Source organism: Panthera onca, chromosome F2 (genome assembly GCF_046562875.1).
Source record: "Panthera onca isolate mPanOnc1 chromosome F2, mPanOnc1 haplotype 2, whole genome shotgun sequence".
Taxonomy (NCBI): domain Eukaryota; kingdom Metazoa; phylum Chordata; class Mammalia; order Carnivora; family Felidae; genus Panthera; species Panthera onca.
Genome location: NC_138356.1, coordinates 78,512,051 through 78,526,618, shown reverse-complemented (window position 1 = coordinate 78,526,618; position 14,568 = coordinate 78,512,051). Strand labels below are relative to the sequence as shown.

Below are 14,568 nucleotides of genomic sequence, written 5' to 3'. Positions count from 1 at the left end.
CACAGCTCGGCGGTTGCCAGAGGAAGGGGGAGATGGGGGATGGTGGTCAAGAGGTACAGACTTCCTGTTAGAAGATGAGTAGGTTCTGGGAGTGTAATACACGGTGTGGAGACTGAAGGTGACAGGACTGTTCTGTGTACTTGAAAGTTACTGCGAGGGTAGATCTTAAGTGCTCTCATCAAAGAGGGGAAGCATGGTACGCAGGTCAAGTGACGGATGTGTTAACTAACCCGATTGCGGTGATCACTTCACAGTGTATGCATTTATCAAATCGTGATGTGGTACACTTGGAATGCACAATGTTCTATGTCAGTTATTTCCCAGTAAAACTAGAAGAAAATTCGAAAGGGAGAGCTCCCCAGATGAGTCTCCTGTGCCACCAGGGTTGAGAGCCCCTGGTCTAAAGCACGTCATAAAGTCAGCAAAACACTTCCTCCCGGTGGTAAGGCAGAGCACAGAGGTCGCGCTGCGTGCTGGGGTGTGGAAGGGTCTAGAAAGGAAGGGCCATTTGCTGGGAGCCCTGAGGAAAGGTGGGGCTTAGGTGTCACGGTCAGCAAGGAGTCACATCGCAGGCACTGCTCCTGATACAGGTGGGGACACGTGAGGGACACAAGAAGTCGTCTTAGAGAGTGTGGAAGGGAAAGATATGGCTGGCAAGGGACCTGGATGCCACCACGAGGAGCATACATGCCCTAAACGTGGAGGTGATGAAGGCGGTGCACCAGAGGGATGGCAAAGCCGTCCACCGGGCGGAAGACAGCAGGGGCCGCCGCTCTCCCCTTCCCCTGAGTGAATCAGGGTGGCGGCACCTTGGAAAGGTCCACAGGCTTCCAGGCTCAAGTCCAGGCTCCAGCCCTTCCTCGCGTCAGCTGCGTGATCCTGCACCTGCGATTTAAGATCTCTACGGGCCTCGGATTCCTGTGTGTGTGTGTCGTGCTTGTTGTGAGGGGCCCAGGAGAGAGCTCACGAGAGGGCCCTGCGAGTGCCCGGCCCAGGGGTCTGCCGTGCGGAGAAAACCGGGGGTCTCAGCTCCGCCCCTTGCGGTGTCCCAAGGAGACACAATCTGCGAATTACCGAACGCTTGGTTCTAGTTTTAGAAAACGCAGCCGTGCACGGCTGTTCGTCACCCCGCCGACCGTCTCTCCTCCCGCTGCCAACGCGGTGTGCGGTCAGAGCTGGGGTGTCCCGTGCGTTCTCCGCTGGTGGCCGCGCCTGTGTCGCTCCGGTTCCCAGACAGCCAGCATTTCCCGAGTGTGCGCTCTGAGGCAGGTGCAGTTTAAGGGCTTGTGGTGTGCAGTCTCCCCCTGTAACCGCTGAGACTCTGCCTTCTTTTTTTTTTTTTAAAGGTTTATTTATTTATTCTGAGAGAGACAGAGAGAGGGGAGAAGGGGAGGGGCAGAGAGAGAATCCCAAGCAGGCTCTGCACTGTCAGCACAGAGCCCGACACGGGGCTGGAACTCACGAACCGTGATCGTGACCTGAGCTGAAATCAAGAGTCAGACGCTTAACCGACGGAGCCACCTGGGCGCCCGGAGACTTTGCCTTTACAGAAACACTCGGCCAGGGCACCCAGTAGGTGGTGGAGGGAGATGGGGTGCCCGCTCCCGGGCTGTGCAGCGCCCGGCCCTCTGCCTCAGTTTCCTGCCATGCTCCTCTCCTCAGGGTGACCTCACTAGGTGGCGGGTGGATGGGGGGCTGTGGTCGTGACCCGGAGTCATGACACGCTGCAGAAGTGGTCCCGTCCACGCCAGGGAGACCTGGCTTTGAATTCCACACCTACTAACCGTGAGACTTTAGACAAGTTGCTTAAACTTTATGGGCCTTGATTTTCTCATCTGTGAAGTGGAGACACAATCACTTGGTTTTGATTAACCTCCTTTTCTCCGAGTCGCAAGCTCTCACGCTGGCGGGCTGCGGGCTGCTGTTTTGTGTGCGTTTCCTCAGTTAACGGACACAGCAGTTCTCCAGCGTGGGTGATCCTGTTTTTCTCAGCGGATGAAGCATCAGGGCTCAGCTCACAGAGGACGGGTTGTTCGCCCAGAGTCACAGCACTTGGCAGAACAGGGTCAGGCGCCGGCCGCAGAGGCGCTGGAGCCCTCCCCCCTCCTCCACGAGGCCCTCCTGGGAAGCAGAATCATCGTTTGCAAACCACGGAGGTGGAGCTCGTGGGGCATCCCCATGCGGCCCTGGCGGGCGACAAACGCACAAAAAGCTGACCGTCCTGTTTGCTACAATCATCACGCGACCTCGCTTGTCACTTCCCTGGCCATAAAGTAGGTTCTGGCACCACACGTGCCCAGCAGGGCATGTGGTTCAAAGGCCGTGCTCCACTTGTCCCTGTGACCACAGAGGGTCAGTGTTTCCGCGAACTACCCGGGAGAGTTGGCTCAGGAGTTCCGATTCGTTTCAGCAAACATTTTGTGAGTCCCCCAGGACTCGCCAGGCCCTGCACTAGGCCCTGAGGGCTCAGCGGGGATCCCCTTCCCTGGGGGACCCACAGCCTAGGGAAGTGACTTGGTCACTCTCGAACCTCCAGTGCCTGGAAGGGCTCATTTGTGGAATGAACGGGTGCACTCATGAATTGCAGGAATGCTACATGCTACCAAAGGTGACCCTGGTCACGCTGGTCCCAGCAAGCGACCCTGGAGCAGCTGTGGTCACCCCAAGGCTGTTGGCTCGTCTCCAGGAGGAGGCGGGAGTCAGCACGCTCATTCACCGGCTCAGCAACCCCTGGGCATCGCCACCAGGGAGGGTCAGTGGTCAGAGGCCACTTCTGCCGGACCGCACGGCACAGTCCTGAGGATGTGGGCTGGCTGTCCAGTTTGGCCAGGCCATGTCCCCTCTGGGTGACTGCTTTATCGCGTGTACAGGACCGTTCTCAGGGCGAAATGAGCTCACACATGCACACGGTTCCATTGCCACTTGTTGGCTCTGTCCCGATAGACCCTGCGTGCTGGTGGAGGCTGCAGATACAGACACAGACGTGTGTGTTTGTGGGACTTCATGAGGATGTGTCACTAGCTAAATTGCTGTGGGGAGACAGATACTAGTGGACCCCAGAGCGTAGGCTGCGTGGGAGAAAGCCTCGTGGTGTCCAGTAAGAGGACAGTCTGGGCAATGGAGGTGAAACGGAGAGCCTCAGGGCCAAGGCCAGGATTATGCATCAGTGAATGGGGCTCCCAGAAGGGGAACCAGTGGGGCGACTGAGGCTCCGTCGGGGAGCCTGGGCTAACGATGAAGGAGCCTGCGTGCCCTGCACGGTGAAGAGCTTGGATTAATCCCCAGGCCATAGGGAGCTATGCAGGAAGGTGACAAGCTCATGGGGGACCATGTGGAGGAGGCGAGAAGGAGAGCGGGTCTTGAGGCAGGAAGGGTAGCTAATCACATTTACAGCTAAAGCCAGTGACAACACAGGCTCGTGTGGACTGGACGCTGGCTCCCACCTGTGACACACTGGGCACTCCCTCTGAGCAGCCCTGAAAATGCAGGGGGACGCACAGACCTGTCCCCATTCATTTTGTCACAGCGGCACCAAAGGGTGGCCACCACCAGGGGTTGGGCTCAGCGCCTGGCCCCAAGGCGGTCTGCAACCCACTGCTATATTGACGTATCCGGTCCCTGTGATGGTTCGGGTGAGAGCCAGGCTGCAGCTGAGTCTGTCTCATGAACAGTCAGTGGGTTGCCTTCCTCCTTGGGAGCCAGACCCCTGGTTTTGAGTGATGGTGTGCCTGCGGGCTTAATTTTGTACAGAGCAATCAAAGTAGCCCACTGATGTAAGGGTGTGGCTGGGTGAGAGGAAGGGAAGCAGGGACTGGGGGTGGGCTTCGGCTACAGAGCTGCCCTAGTGCTGGCGGCGGAAGAAACCGAGCCCCCTCCCCGACTCCCCAAAAGGGTGCTCACAGCCCAGCAAGTATTCAGAGGCAGGACGTCGCCACCTAGTGGTCAGTCACACCAAGGAGTGAGGTGTCCCTCAAAGGGGATGGATGGAGGTGGGGGCTGGCGGGGAATCTTTTCCAGTGATTTACCAAAAGTTGAAAACATAGAGTTATGTAGTCATGGAGCAGTTCACATGTATCTTTATGCCATGTGAATCGTATAACATTTATTAGGCGCCTACTGTGTGCCGGCCACTTTGCTCGTCGTTGGCAATACAGTGATGGGGACACTTTCCCAGGGCTAGCAGCCTGGCCAGAAAGATTTGTTCAGAAGCTGCCAGTAAGGTCAGGGCTCCACCGGGAGGTGTAGGATGAGGGGCTCCTGGCTCTCTGAGAGGCTAACCACGAAGGAGTCCGTGTGTGTGCCCAGCGGCAGGGAGGGAACAGTCACACACGCTGATGTCCTGGCTGTGCATCCTGATCCGGGAAGGGATGGGGTGTGCTCTCTACCCACACGGGAAGGTTCTAGTGATATTGAGCCACGTGCTTCGGTACAACAGACATGCTCACCGTATGCTGATTATCTACCTGAAAGCAATTGCCAGTTTTCTTTAAGAATTCAGAAGGACTGGGTTTCCTTTCATACAAAGGACTCTTTCTTGTTTGCCGCTGTAGACTTCTAGGAGACCTTAAATTGTTGAACGGTCTTTCCTCAAGCTGTACCCTCCTAGCAGGAAATACTAAAAATAAGTTATCAGGTATAGATGAACAGCTACCAGTTGAGGTGGCCTGGGTTTTTCTTGTTTTGTTTACTTAATTGTGTGGAATTTTTTTTTTTTTTTTTTTTTGGCCAGTTGCCTTGCCAGAGGGTTTTGTTTGTTTGTTTGTTTTTAATTATTTCACTTAGGCCTGAATACATCTTTGTGATGTGGTTCAAAACAATGACCCCACTGATAAGGATGTTACAAGACTTCTCAATGAATCCTTGCTTTGGTCTGTAGGTTTGGGCATGTAGGTTTCATTAGCCCAGTCGCCTAGCAGAGGAAACGAAAGCTGTAGAGAGTGACTGTCCCCTGTGATCACGGCGACTTCTCCCGTGGCCAGCCATAGTCTGTGGCACGGTTACTTTTCAACACGAACTCTGGAGGGCACCTCACAGCTCTGATTATTTAGAGCCAGGGAGTGACAGAGCTCAGCCAGTGGAAGGTCTTTTGAGTACCATCCATTTCTGTCTCCAGTTTTAGAATTTCTCAAACTTGATATGCTTAAGAAATGGCTGGGAATCTTTTTGTTTGTTTGTTTGTTTTATGGAAATCTTGCTAAACACAGATTCTGATTTGATCTGGGCTGGGGCAGGAGATTGTACCTTTATAAGATTTTCCAGGAGATGTCAGTGCAGGTACGACCCCCCTCTGCCATGCTGTGAGGCCGGGCACAGAGGCTGATCCCCTCAGCCTGGGCTTCCCTTCCCCAGGGAACCTCCCAAGCTACACCCCCCCCCAGAACATCTCCACTGCGGAGTGGGGCTTTGGCAGTAATGACCAGCATGCCCTCAAGGCCCCCTCCCCTCGAATGTGGGAACTGTTCACAGACCCAGAGGGACCCGGCCACGTTGTATGATCACTCTGATGACAGGGGCCTCTTCTGTAACTGCAAACCTCTGGGTGTCAGAGAACCTGGTTAGTTCAGGGAAGGTACAGAGGCTTTTATTTACCTTGAGAACACAACACAGCTCTCACTTCCTCCAGGAAGCCTCCCTGACCCTTCTGCAGTACTCAGTACACATCTCTCCCACAGCACTTAGTAGGTATATTATAACTCTCTAAATGATTGACTGTCACGGGGCCATCTGCCTCTTCCAGGACTGGCTGTAATCATCTGTGGCTCCCCCAAGCTCCGCACACCCCTGGCACATAACAGTCACTCAATAAACCGGGGGTGCGAGAGTGAACAAAGGTGCATGGTTAGAACCCAGGTGAGCGACAGGGGTGAGTGGTGGAGCGTTCCTCAGGCAGCTTCACCCGCAGCAGCGTGGGGCCCAGTTGCCTCCTTGTTCGCGTGAAGGGCCTCTCCTGGGTCTTGCGTGAGAAGCCCCTCCATGCCCATCATCTGTAATGACACAGGCCCAGGCGTCTGTGAGAGGGAGGAGAGTCCTCTTGTGGCCTAATTAGAAGTTTCCTTAACCTTTCTGGAGCCCTTTCTGTAATCAACCAGGGGAAAAAATAATTCTCCCAAAGACACGTTCAATGAGTAGCTTTACTTTCTCGCTTTATCGCTGTGGTGGCCGAGCTCGGGGTTCATGCTGTGTTTCCTGCTTCCACTGCAGCGGGGATGGGAGAGCCATGGCTGGGAGGTCCAGTTACCGAGGCCTGGGGTGCCTCTTACTTATGCAGAGTCACCAGATTGTTCAGTAAAGAGTGACTAGATCCCCACTGCTCATCCACCAGCGCGTAGTTATTGGGAATGCAGAGAAGGCTGAGTCTCACGGCGCAGTCAAAGGAGGGCTGTAGGAACCACATGTGGCCACGGGTGCCATGAGCGTGGTCTGTGCGAGGTCAAGTAGGCTTCAGGAGAGCGAGGTTTGACTTACCCTTGAGCAGGTAGATGTTTCTAAAGAATCATCGGGAACAAGGGGGACCACATTGGCTCCTTGAACAGTTCTCTGGTGGGGAACAGACAAGTCCAAAGTGACGAAGGGAGGGAGAAGGGAGCTGGATGATGAAAGGAGGTCCTCGGGGTGGACGTGCTGTCTGGTCAGAGCCTGGCACGTGGGTGTAGCCGGGTGTGTTCAGGCCACAGGAAGCGGGACAGTGTGGCCAGGGCAGGGCGTGCCCTGGGCCAGAAGGGAAGGGAGCCAGAGGTAAGGCAGGCCGTGGTGTCAGGGGTGAAACGGTGCCGAGTGCTGATGCACGTGTTTGGTGCTCATTAGCGAGGGGAAGTGGGGAAGAGGGGCCACTCCTGGTTCCACCCAAAGACCTCACATTCCAGCCTGGAGGATTCCCAGGGGCTGACCATGTCCCCCGCTCTCCCCAGCCCAGTGTTCTCTTTTCCGCTTCTGAACGGCGTTGGCCACTGACGATGGGGCTGAACCAAGAGTGGACAGTGCCCGTTTGACCCTTGCCTCCTAACAGAGCCGCTGCGGGAAGTAAGCTTCCCATCAGAAGAAAGTGGGGCTGTTCTCCCACTTGGGAGTTTTGCAGCTGGTGTATTCATCAAAAAGTGACCTTTCCTGTGGGAAGAAGCAGCTCAGAGATGGCTTCAGTCGGTTGACACCCTGTATCTAGAAGCCAGCCCTTAATTATAAACTAATGATACCTAAAGAATTAAGCTTACTGGATTCAAAACTCCTCCCTGCCTCCTTTTCTTCCTCTTAGATATCTATCCTCTTAGATAGATGCCTCACTCCAGCCACCTGCCTTCCTCTGGCATCAGCCTTTAGTCCAAGGAAAGCAAAAGGCACTTCACTGTTGTGAGCAAGGCGTTGAACTTACTTTTCCTGTTGTTATGACATCCACTGAGTGCTCACTTGCTTTGCACACCCATTTTACAGATGAAGAAGCTGAGGTCCAGGGCAAAGAAGGATGGCGGAGATGGGCTTGAAGTGGCTGTGGTTATGTGTCCCTGGTGCATCGCCCATGGTAGAGAGATCCCCAACCCTCCCCATGGTTAACTCTCCTCTGCTCAGTGGGGCTCCCTGCAAGCAGAGACCTTCTCTTGTTTGTCTTTGTGGCCCTGTTTGTTCCAAACATGTGCCTGGGACATGGAAGATGCACGTCTAGTGCTTGTGGAACCCATGGTGAGGCCTAGAAGTCAGTGTCCGACCTTGACACCTGGCTTCCTGCCTCTCCTCGGAGACCTGATCTCCCCTCTCCAGAACCAAAGTGCCCCCTTCCCCTGTAGCAGATGGCCTCCCAGTTCTACACTCAAGCTGTCCAAAGTTCCCGTAAAGGCTCTAGGCTGGCTTCTTCAAGTTGTAGTTAAGGCCACCCGTGATCCCCCATAAGGTATTTAGAGCAATGGCGGGAGGATGGTGGAGGGCTGTTGGGTACCCCACCCCCCCTTTTGGGAATCACCTAGACTAGTTGGTGCCCTGAGGCTACAAAGACGTAACCACTTCTCAGGAAGCATCCTCAATGCCTCCTGTGTAAAAGGCAGCTTGCTGCTATGGGTCTGTGGTTGGACAGCCGAGCCACTGATTCCCAGCTCTGTGTGACCTTGGCTGTGCTACTGTAGTCCTCTGATTCTCGTTTTCTTTTTCTGTGCGGTGATGTACGATACCAGACGGTAATGGTAGGGATGGAGTGGGGAAGTGCCTAGGGTTCTACCTGCCAAAGGGTGGCCATGAAGAACTGGCGTCCGAGGAGACTACAGAGGATGGAACTCAGGATGTAACGCGATACAGAATCCAGAGAAAGGAGCGACGCACTAAAAGCAGAGGGGTCTTCCAAGAGGAAGACTGCAGGAGCTCCATGGGGAAGAGGTTCTTTACTACCCCCTTTTTTTGCCTCTCCAGGTGTTGAACAATCCAGAGAAGATCGCTGAGCAGATAAGTAAGGATCTCGCCTGGCTCACCTCCCACCTGATGGCTCTCTGGACCCAGTTCCTAGACACGGTGACTCTGCACTCCCAGGTGACCACTTACCTCACCCAGGAACATCACACCTTGAGGGTAAGGTGTCCAATGGTACACAATCTCTAATCATGCGCGCGGGGGATCCCTTGAGGAAGCTTGACGACAGTTAGTTCATTGGGCAGGACAGGAATTGGGGTTGACTTCCATAGTCAGTGCTGGTCCTGAGTGCTGGTCCTGACCCCACCACCAGCTCGCAGGGAGGCTTTATGAACTTGTTCAGTTCGGAAACTGTTGCCTCCACCGTTCATGAGACCCTGCCTTGGCTACCGGATGATAACAGAGCCTGCCTTGAGGGGTGTGGCGAGTGCTTAGAAAAGTGTTTTCAAATGTAAGATCTTATTCTTTGCCACCAGCTCAGGTGCATACGGTTAGGTCCTAATGCATAGTAGATGTTGGTCTCCTCATTCACAGCAAGAGAACCAAATATCTGGGTCCACAGAGCACTTAGTGGACACACTTCCATGGCTGGCTTTGCAAATTCTGTTTCGCCTGCACTTACTTATGGTCACAGTCTTCGAGTGTCTTATATTCTAGTAGAAGAAATGCAACCTGAATAAGAACATGACAGAAAGCAATGCAGGAACAGATTCACAAACACGCATTCAACTGTGTCCATAAGCCAGCTTTGGGCTAAGAGCCCCAAGTGAGAGAGGGTAGCCGTGGAAGTATTTGTTTCAGACCCCCGGGGTGGGGGGCTCAGCTGTCCTCAGTACATGCCACTTACCTCCGTGAGCCCCAGTTCCCTCTGAAAAATCAAGGTCGTGCCCACCCAACGAGTTAAACTGTTTACATTATCTTATTCCTCAGGTCCGAAGGTTTTCTGAGGCCTTCTTTTATATGGAGCACCAAAAAGTTGCAGTCCTGACCTTTCAGGAAAATCTGTAAGTAACCAATTGCGTGCCCGCGTCACACCGTAAAAGTAGCCACCCGAGACATTCTTATCCAAAGGTACTTCTTCCCTCGTCTCCGCCTGCAAAGGAGAGAAGTCTAGCCACCTTTGCACATTCAGGCTGCCTTTTGTCTGCAGGCAAAAGGGTCAGACAAATTGCAGAGGCGGGATCTAGCAGGTGGCAGAGAAGGTCAGTAGCCAATGTTTTCTTTCGTTGAGTGTTATTATGGTTCTATAGACAGAATCAAGACCTCCCAGGTCCCTGAAGACATCTGTGCTGAGTCTTTGTGAAATGAATGAGAAGTAGGTGGTGTGGCCACAAGCAATGTCAGAAAAAACACAGAACTCGCTGGAGACTTCGCAGGAGCTTCTAAACGCACTTAGCATAAGAATGAAGACCAAACTGCCTCATTAGGAGGGCTGATGAATTTCTAAGTCTGCCTTCCTCCCAAATTAAAGAAAAAATGAAAACCATACAAGAAAAATCAGAGGGTTAACAAGAAATGAGCTCATTCTCTCCTAGATCTCCCTGCTGGGGAGGGACAGATGGGTTCCCCCAAGATGGGTTGGCCTTTGCCACACAGGGGGTTCTTTTTGTTTCTGAAAGATACATCCACCTCAAGGAATAAACATGGATGGAATGATGTTTGAAATGGCACAGTAGATCCAGCAGGAGAAACATTATAGGTCCGCCTCCCACGCGAGACAGATCTGAAGACCTTTTCGTCCCCCATGTTGACAACCCTCTCTTGCTTCTTTCCACACTTCATCCTGGTGGAAAGTAGACTGGCATTTGCAGTTTACCTCGCGGAGCCTGAAAGCGAGGGGGCGCCAAGGGAGACACGCCTGGGGTTAAAATAGCTTGTCTAGAGACACGTACGGCCTCTCGCTCGCTCACGCGTCTCTTCATCCCATCCAGCTCTTGGCCAGGCCGGGCTGAAGGGCCGTTCTCAAACTAAAATCAGAAGGCGTTAGCCTGACAAATGTAAACATAGCATGGAGGGCCGCTGAGCAAAAAGGCTGCGAGTCAGGACTGTTGTAGGAATCTGCTTCCTGACTCCCGCCGCAATAGGCGAACCCTAGGTGGTTGGGCCGTGCTGTGGTCCCAGGGGGTGTAAGTCCACGTGGAAGGAACGGACACAAGGGCCATTTTGTGGAAATGCCAATTGCTGTACCAAGTACAGAGGATGTAACGTTCGGCCGACCTGGGTTCAAAATCCCGTTCCTCTCTTGACCTACGGCAGGTCCTTGACAAAGTCATTTTTTTGTTGATTTTTTTTTTTCTCTTACTGTCCCCTAGTCTTTGTTTCCTTGAAACAGGCAGGATAATGGTTGTAGAACATCCACACCCATGGAACACACTGTTCAAGCCACAGACTCGACTCACGGAATGTTAGATGATGACTAATACGTTACACAATCGTCTCTTGTGCCCGCGGGCACTGGGGACACCACAGGGAACAAAGTAAAGACTCTGTCCTTGGGGTCCCTCATTCTAGGGCAGAAACAGGCAAGATGTCAGTTGTGTCATTTCAGGTAGCGACAAGTAAAGAGAAACAAGTCAAGGTGAGGACACAGAACATGACGAGAAGGGATGCGGCCAGCGTCCTCATACATGGTGAAGGACTAGCTCTCAGAGAAACAAAACCCAAAACTCGGGTCTCTAGTGTTTGCTGATTTCCACTGTGTGAATGCTGGCACCGTGGTCGCTTTCAAGCTGCCACTATGTGTTTTTTGCTTGTTTGTTTCAAATTTTTGTTTAGATTCTGATTAACATACAGTGTAATATTGGTTTCGGGTATAGAATGTAGTGGTCTGTCACTTATGTACAACACCCAGGGCTCATCACAAGTACCCTCCTTTTTTTAATGTTTATTTATTTATGTTGAGAGAGAGAGAGAGAGAGAGAGAGAGAGAGCACACGTGTGAACGGGGTTGGAGCAGAGAGAGAGGGAGATACAGAATCCAAAGTAGGCTCCAAGCTCTGAGCTGTCAGCACAGAGCCCAAAGTCAGGCTCAAACTCAGGCACCATGAGATCATGACCTAGGCCGAAGTTGGATGCTTAATGGACTGAGCCACGCAGGCGCCCCCAGGAGGAAGTAAACTTTTTATTAGGTTGTCAAGAGTAAGACGCACAGAACAGAAAGGGGCATTTTATGTCCGGAACCGAGAACCTTCCTGGAGGAGAGGCACAGAATTTCCGCTCACATCGAGGCAGTGAGTGGGTGAGCAGGGCTAGCAGGTTCTCACGGGCAGGGTCCACCCACCTGGGGCTCCGAGCTGCAGAGGGAAGGTGTGCCTAGGAGTCAGAAGCGTCCCTCCAAATCAGGAGGGACAAGTGGCCAGACGAGGTGGAACCCGTGTGTCCAGACCCATCTCGTTCAAGCTCAGACTAGATTGTGTCTCTCAGACAGCGGGTCACAGCCATTTAGGAAGACGTGACATCCACGCAGTGGATTTGGAACAGCACTTTTTAAATGAAGTAGGATGGGATGGGCCAGAACAAGATGGAGCAGGAAGTACGAGTGAGGTGTGTTTCTGAAACTTGTTTCCGTGTGTGTCTGGGAGTGTGGGATTGCACTCATTTGCCGCGTAAAATGAAGAGTGTTTCTTGCCGTGGGTTGCTATGTTTTATTTTTTTAAACTTTATTTATTTATTATGAGAGAGAGAGAGCAAGGGAGGGACAGAGGGGGGCAGAGAGAGAGAGAGAGGGAGAGACAGAATCCCAAGCAGGTCGGTGCAGAGCCCGATGTGGGGCTCGAACTCACAAACTATGAGATCATGACCTGAGCCAAAACCAAGAGTCCGACACTCAATCAACTGAGCCCCCAGGCGCCCCATGGGTTGCAACATTTTAAAACGCAGCGTTGCCGTGTTTAAAACGGTTTAGAACTGGCTGGTAGCAAGGGTCTGTGTTATTGTCTCTCTCTTCTGTCTCACCCGTGTCTAGACTGTGCTTTTCATACAGTAAAGCGTTCAGGGAAAGTTGCTAGTGGAAATGTTATGAATGAAATGTGCATGTCGGTATGAATGGGAGTGAATGCAGGAAGACCGATACTGGTGGTCTAGCCCCTGGAACAATGACCATGGATTTATCACTCTGTCTTTTATGTTTTTCTGTAGTAATAATTGTAACACTCATCTTTAAAAAGCATTCATTTTACAAGATGCTGCGTATATAGTGTTGAACACAAGAGGCACTTTACCTGCCTTGCTGATGCTTTTTCTGTTGAGAGAACTCTCGTAAGAAGCCGTGCTGAGTGCTGAATGTTCATTGGCTCGCCTAATGTTCACAATAACACTATGAGCTACGAACCGTTTTTATCCTCACTTCACCAAAGAAGAAACTGGGGAAGGGCACCTGGGGGGCTCAGTCGGTTAAGCGTCTGACTTTAGCTCAGGTCATGATCTTAGGGTTTGTGGGTTTAAGCCCCACGTCGGGCTCGGTGCTGACAGCTCGGAGCCTGGAGCCTGCTTCGGATTCTGTGTCTCCTCCTCTCTCTGTCCCTCCCTTGCTCACGTTCTGTCTCTCTCTCTCTTTCTCAAAAATAAACATTTAAAAAAATGTTTTAAGAAGAAACTGGGGAAACCAGGGCTCAGAGAGGCTAAGTAACTTATCTTAGACCACACAGCAAGCATGTGATGTACACACGGACGGCTGGAGTCCAGATCCCACACTCCTAGCCTCCTCGTCATGGCTGTGCTGTATAGTGGTGATCCAGTCTCCCAGAGAATACACGGAAGAACCAAACTGTGGATTTCTCAAGCTCTAAAACAGAAATATCCGTATGTTGCCAGCTGTCCCGCTGGAGTCTGAGTAAATCTGAAATGGAAATAAGTAGGTGATGAACAGAGAGCCCTGGATGCTGCGTATAACACATCTCCAGAACCTTCTCATCTTATTTCCTTGAAAACTCTATGCCCTTTACTTAGCATCTCCCCATTTCCTCACCCCAGCCCCTGGCGGCCACCACTTTATTTTCTGACTCTGTGAAATTTGACTATTTTCGACTCCTCCCGTAAGTGGAATCACACATCATTTGTCCTTCTGAGGCTGACTGATTTCACTTAGCATCGTGTCCTCGAGGCTCGTCCATGGTGTCACGTATGACAGGATTCCCTTCCATTTTAAGGCTGAATAGTATTGCATCGTTCTGCGTTTTCTTTAACCCTTTCCTGTTCATGGACACTTAGCTTGTCTCCAGAGCTGGGCTGTTGTGAATAGTGCCATGCACATGGGGGTGCACATATCTCTTAAACACCCTGGTTTCGGTTCTTCTGGTTAAATACCCAGAAGTAGGATTGCCCGATCATATGTAGTTCTATTTTTAATTTTTCAAGGCACTTCCATACTGTTTTCGAAAGCAGCTGCGACATTCTGCATCTGCATCAACAATATACAAGGGGTCCGACTTCTCCACATCCTCACCAACACTGATTTTTTGGTTTGTTTTAATAAAGGCCATCCCCAGTGCGAGGTGATAGCTCACTGCATGTGTGCCCTGGAATTCTTAGTCATTTTTTTAAACACATGCTAAGCACTGTTTTAGGTGCTCGGTCACAGGCACAAAGTCTGTGCACATAATACACCACCTGCTAGCAGGAGGTAATTCCCTGCATAAAACAACCAGACCTGACTCTCCTACAGCTCTCCTGCTGTGTTACAGTTACTTGATTAATCACCTGATCTATTCATGGCTATTAGCTCTTTAGGTCCAGAATCAAATTTCCATCCTGGAGGTATACACCCTAGCTTGTGGACACAGTCCTATGCACATGGGTGTCCAGTCCATATACCTTTGTAAAAAAACTAAAAACTGGACGCAAAGTTCCAGGTTCCGATGATGGCTAAGAAGTGCATATTTGAACAAAATACCATTTAAATATTCAAAGGAAGGTGCACAATATTAGGAAGTTGCTACAGCCTTCAGGGGCGCCTGGGTGGCTCAGTCGGTTAAGTGGCTGACTTCAGCTCAGGTCATGATCTCATGGTTCGTGAGTTCGAGCCCCGCATCGGGCTCTGTGCTAACAGCTCGGAGCCTGGAGCCTGCTTCAGATTCTGTGTCTCGCTCGCTCTCTACCCCTTCTCTGCTCGTGCTCTGTCTCTCTCTGTCCCCCCAAAAATAAAACATTTTTAAAAATTAAAAACAAAAAAAACAAGTTGCTACA

The 14,568-nt window shown here is 51.8% G+C and overlaps 1 protein-coding gene across 4 annotated transcripts in view; it reads left to right on the top strand.

Annotated features, from left to right (window-relative positions):
• FAM135B (family with sequence similarity 135 member B) overlaps nt 1-14,568 on the top strand; it is a 279,288-nt gene that overhangs the window by 241,308 nt on the left and 23,412 nt on the right. For all 4 annotated transcript variants that reach the window (XM_078441884.2, XM_078441886.2, XM_078441885.2 and 1 more), the window contains exons 10-11: nt 8,389-8,544; nt 9,316-9,389. In XM_078441884.2, coding sequence (XP_078298010.2) covers nt 8,389-8,544; nt 9,316-9,389 — 230 coding nt within the window. The remainder of the gene's footprint in view (nt 1-8,388; nt 8,545-9,315; nt 9,390-14,568) is intronic.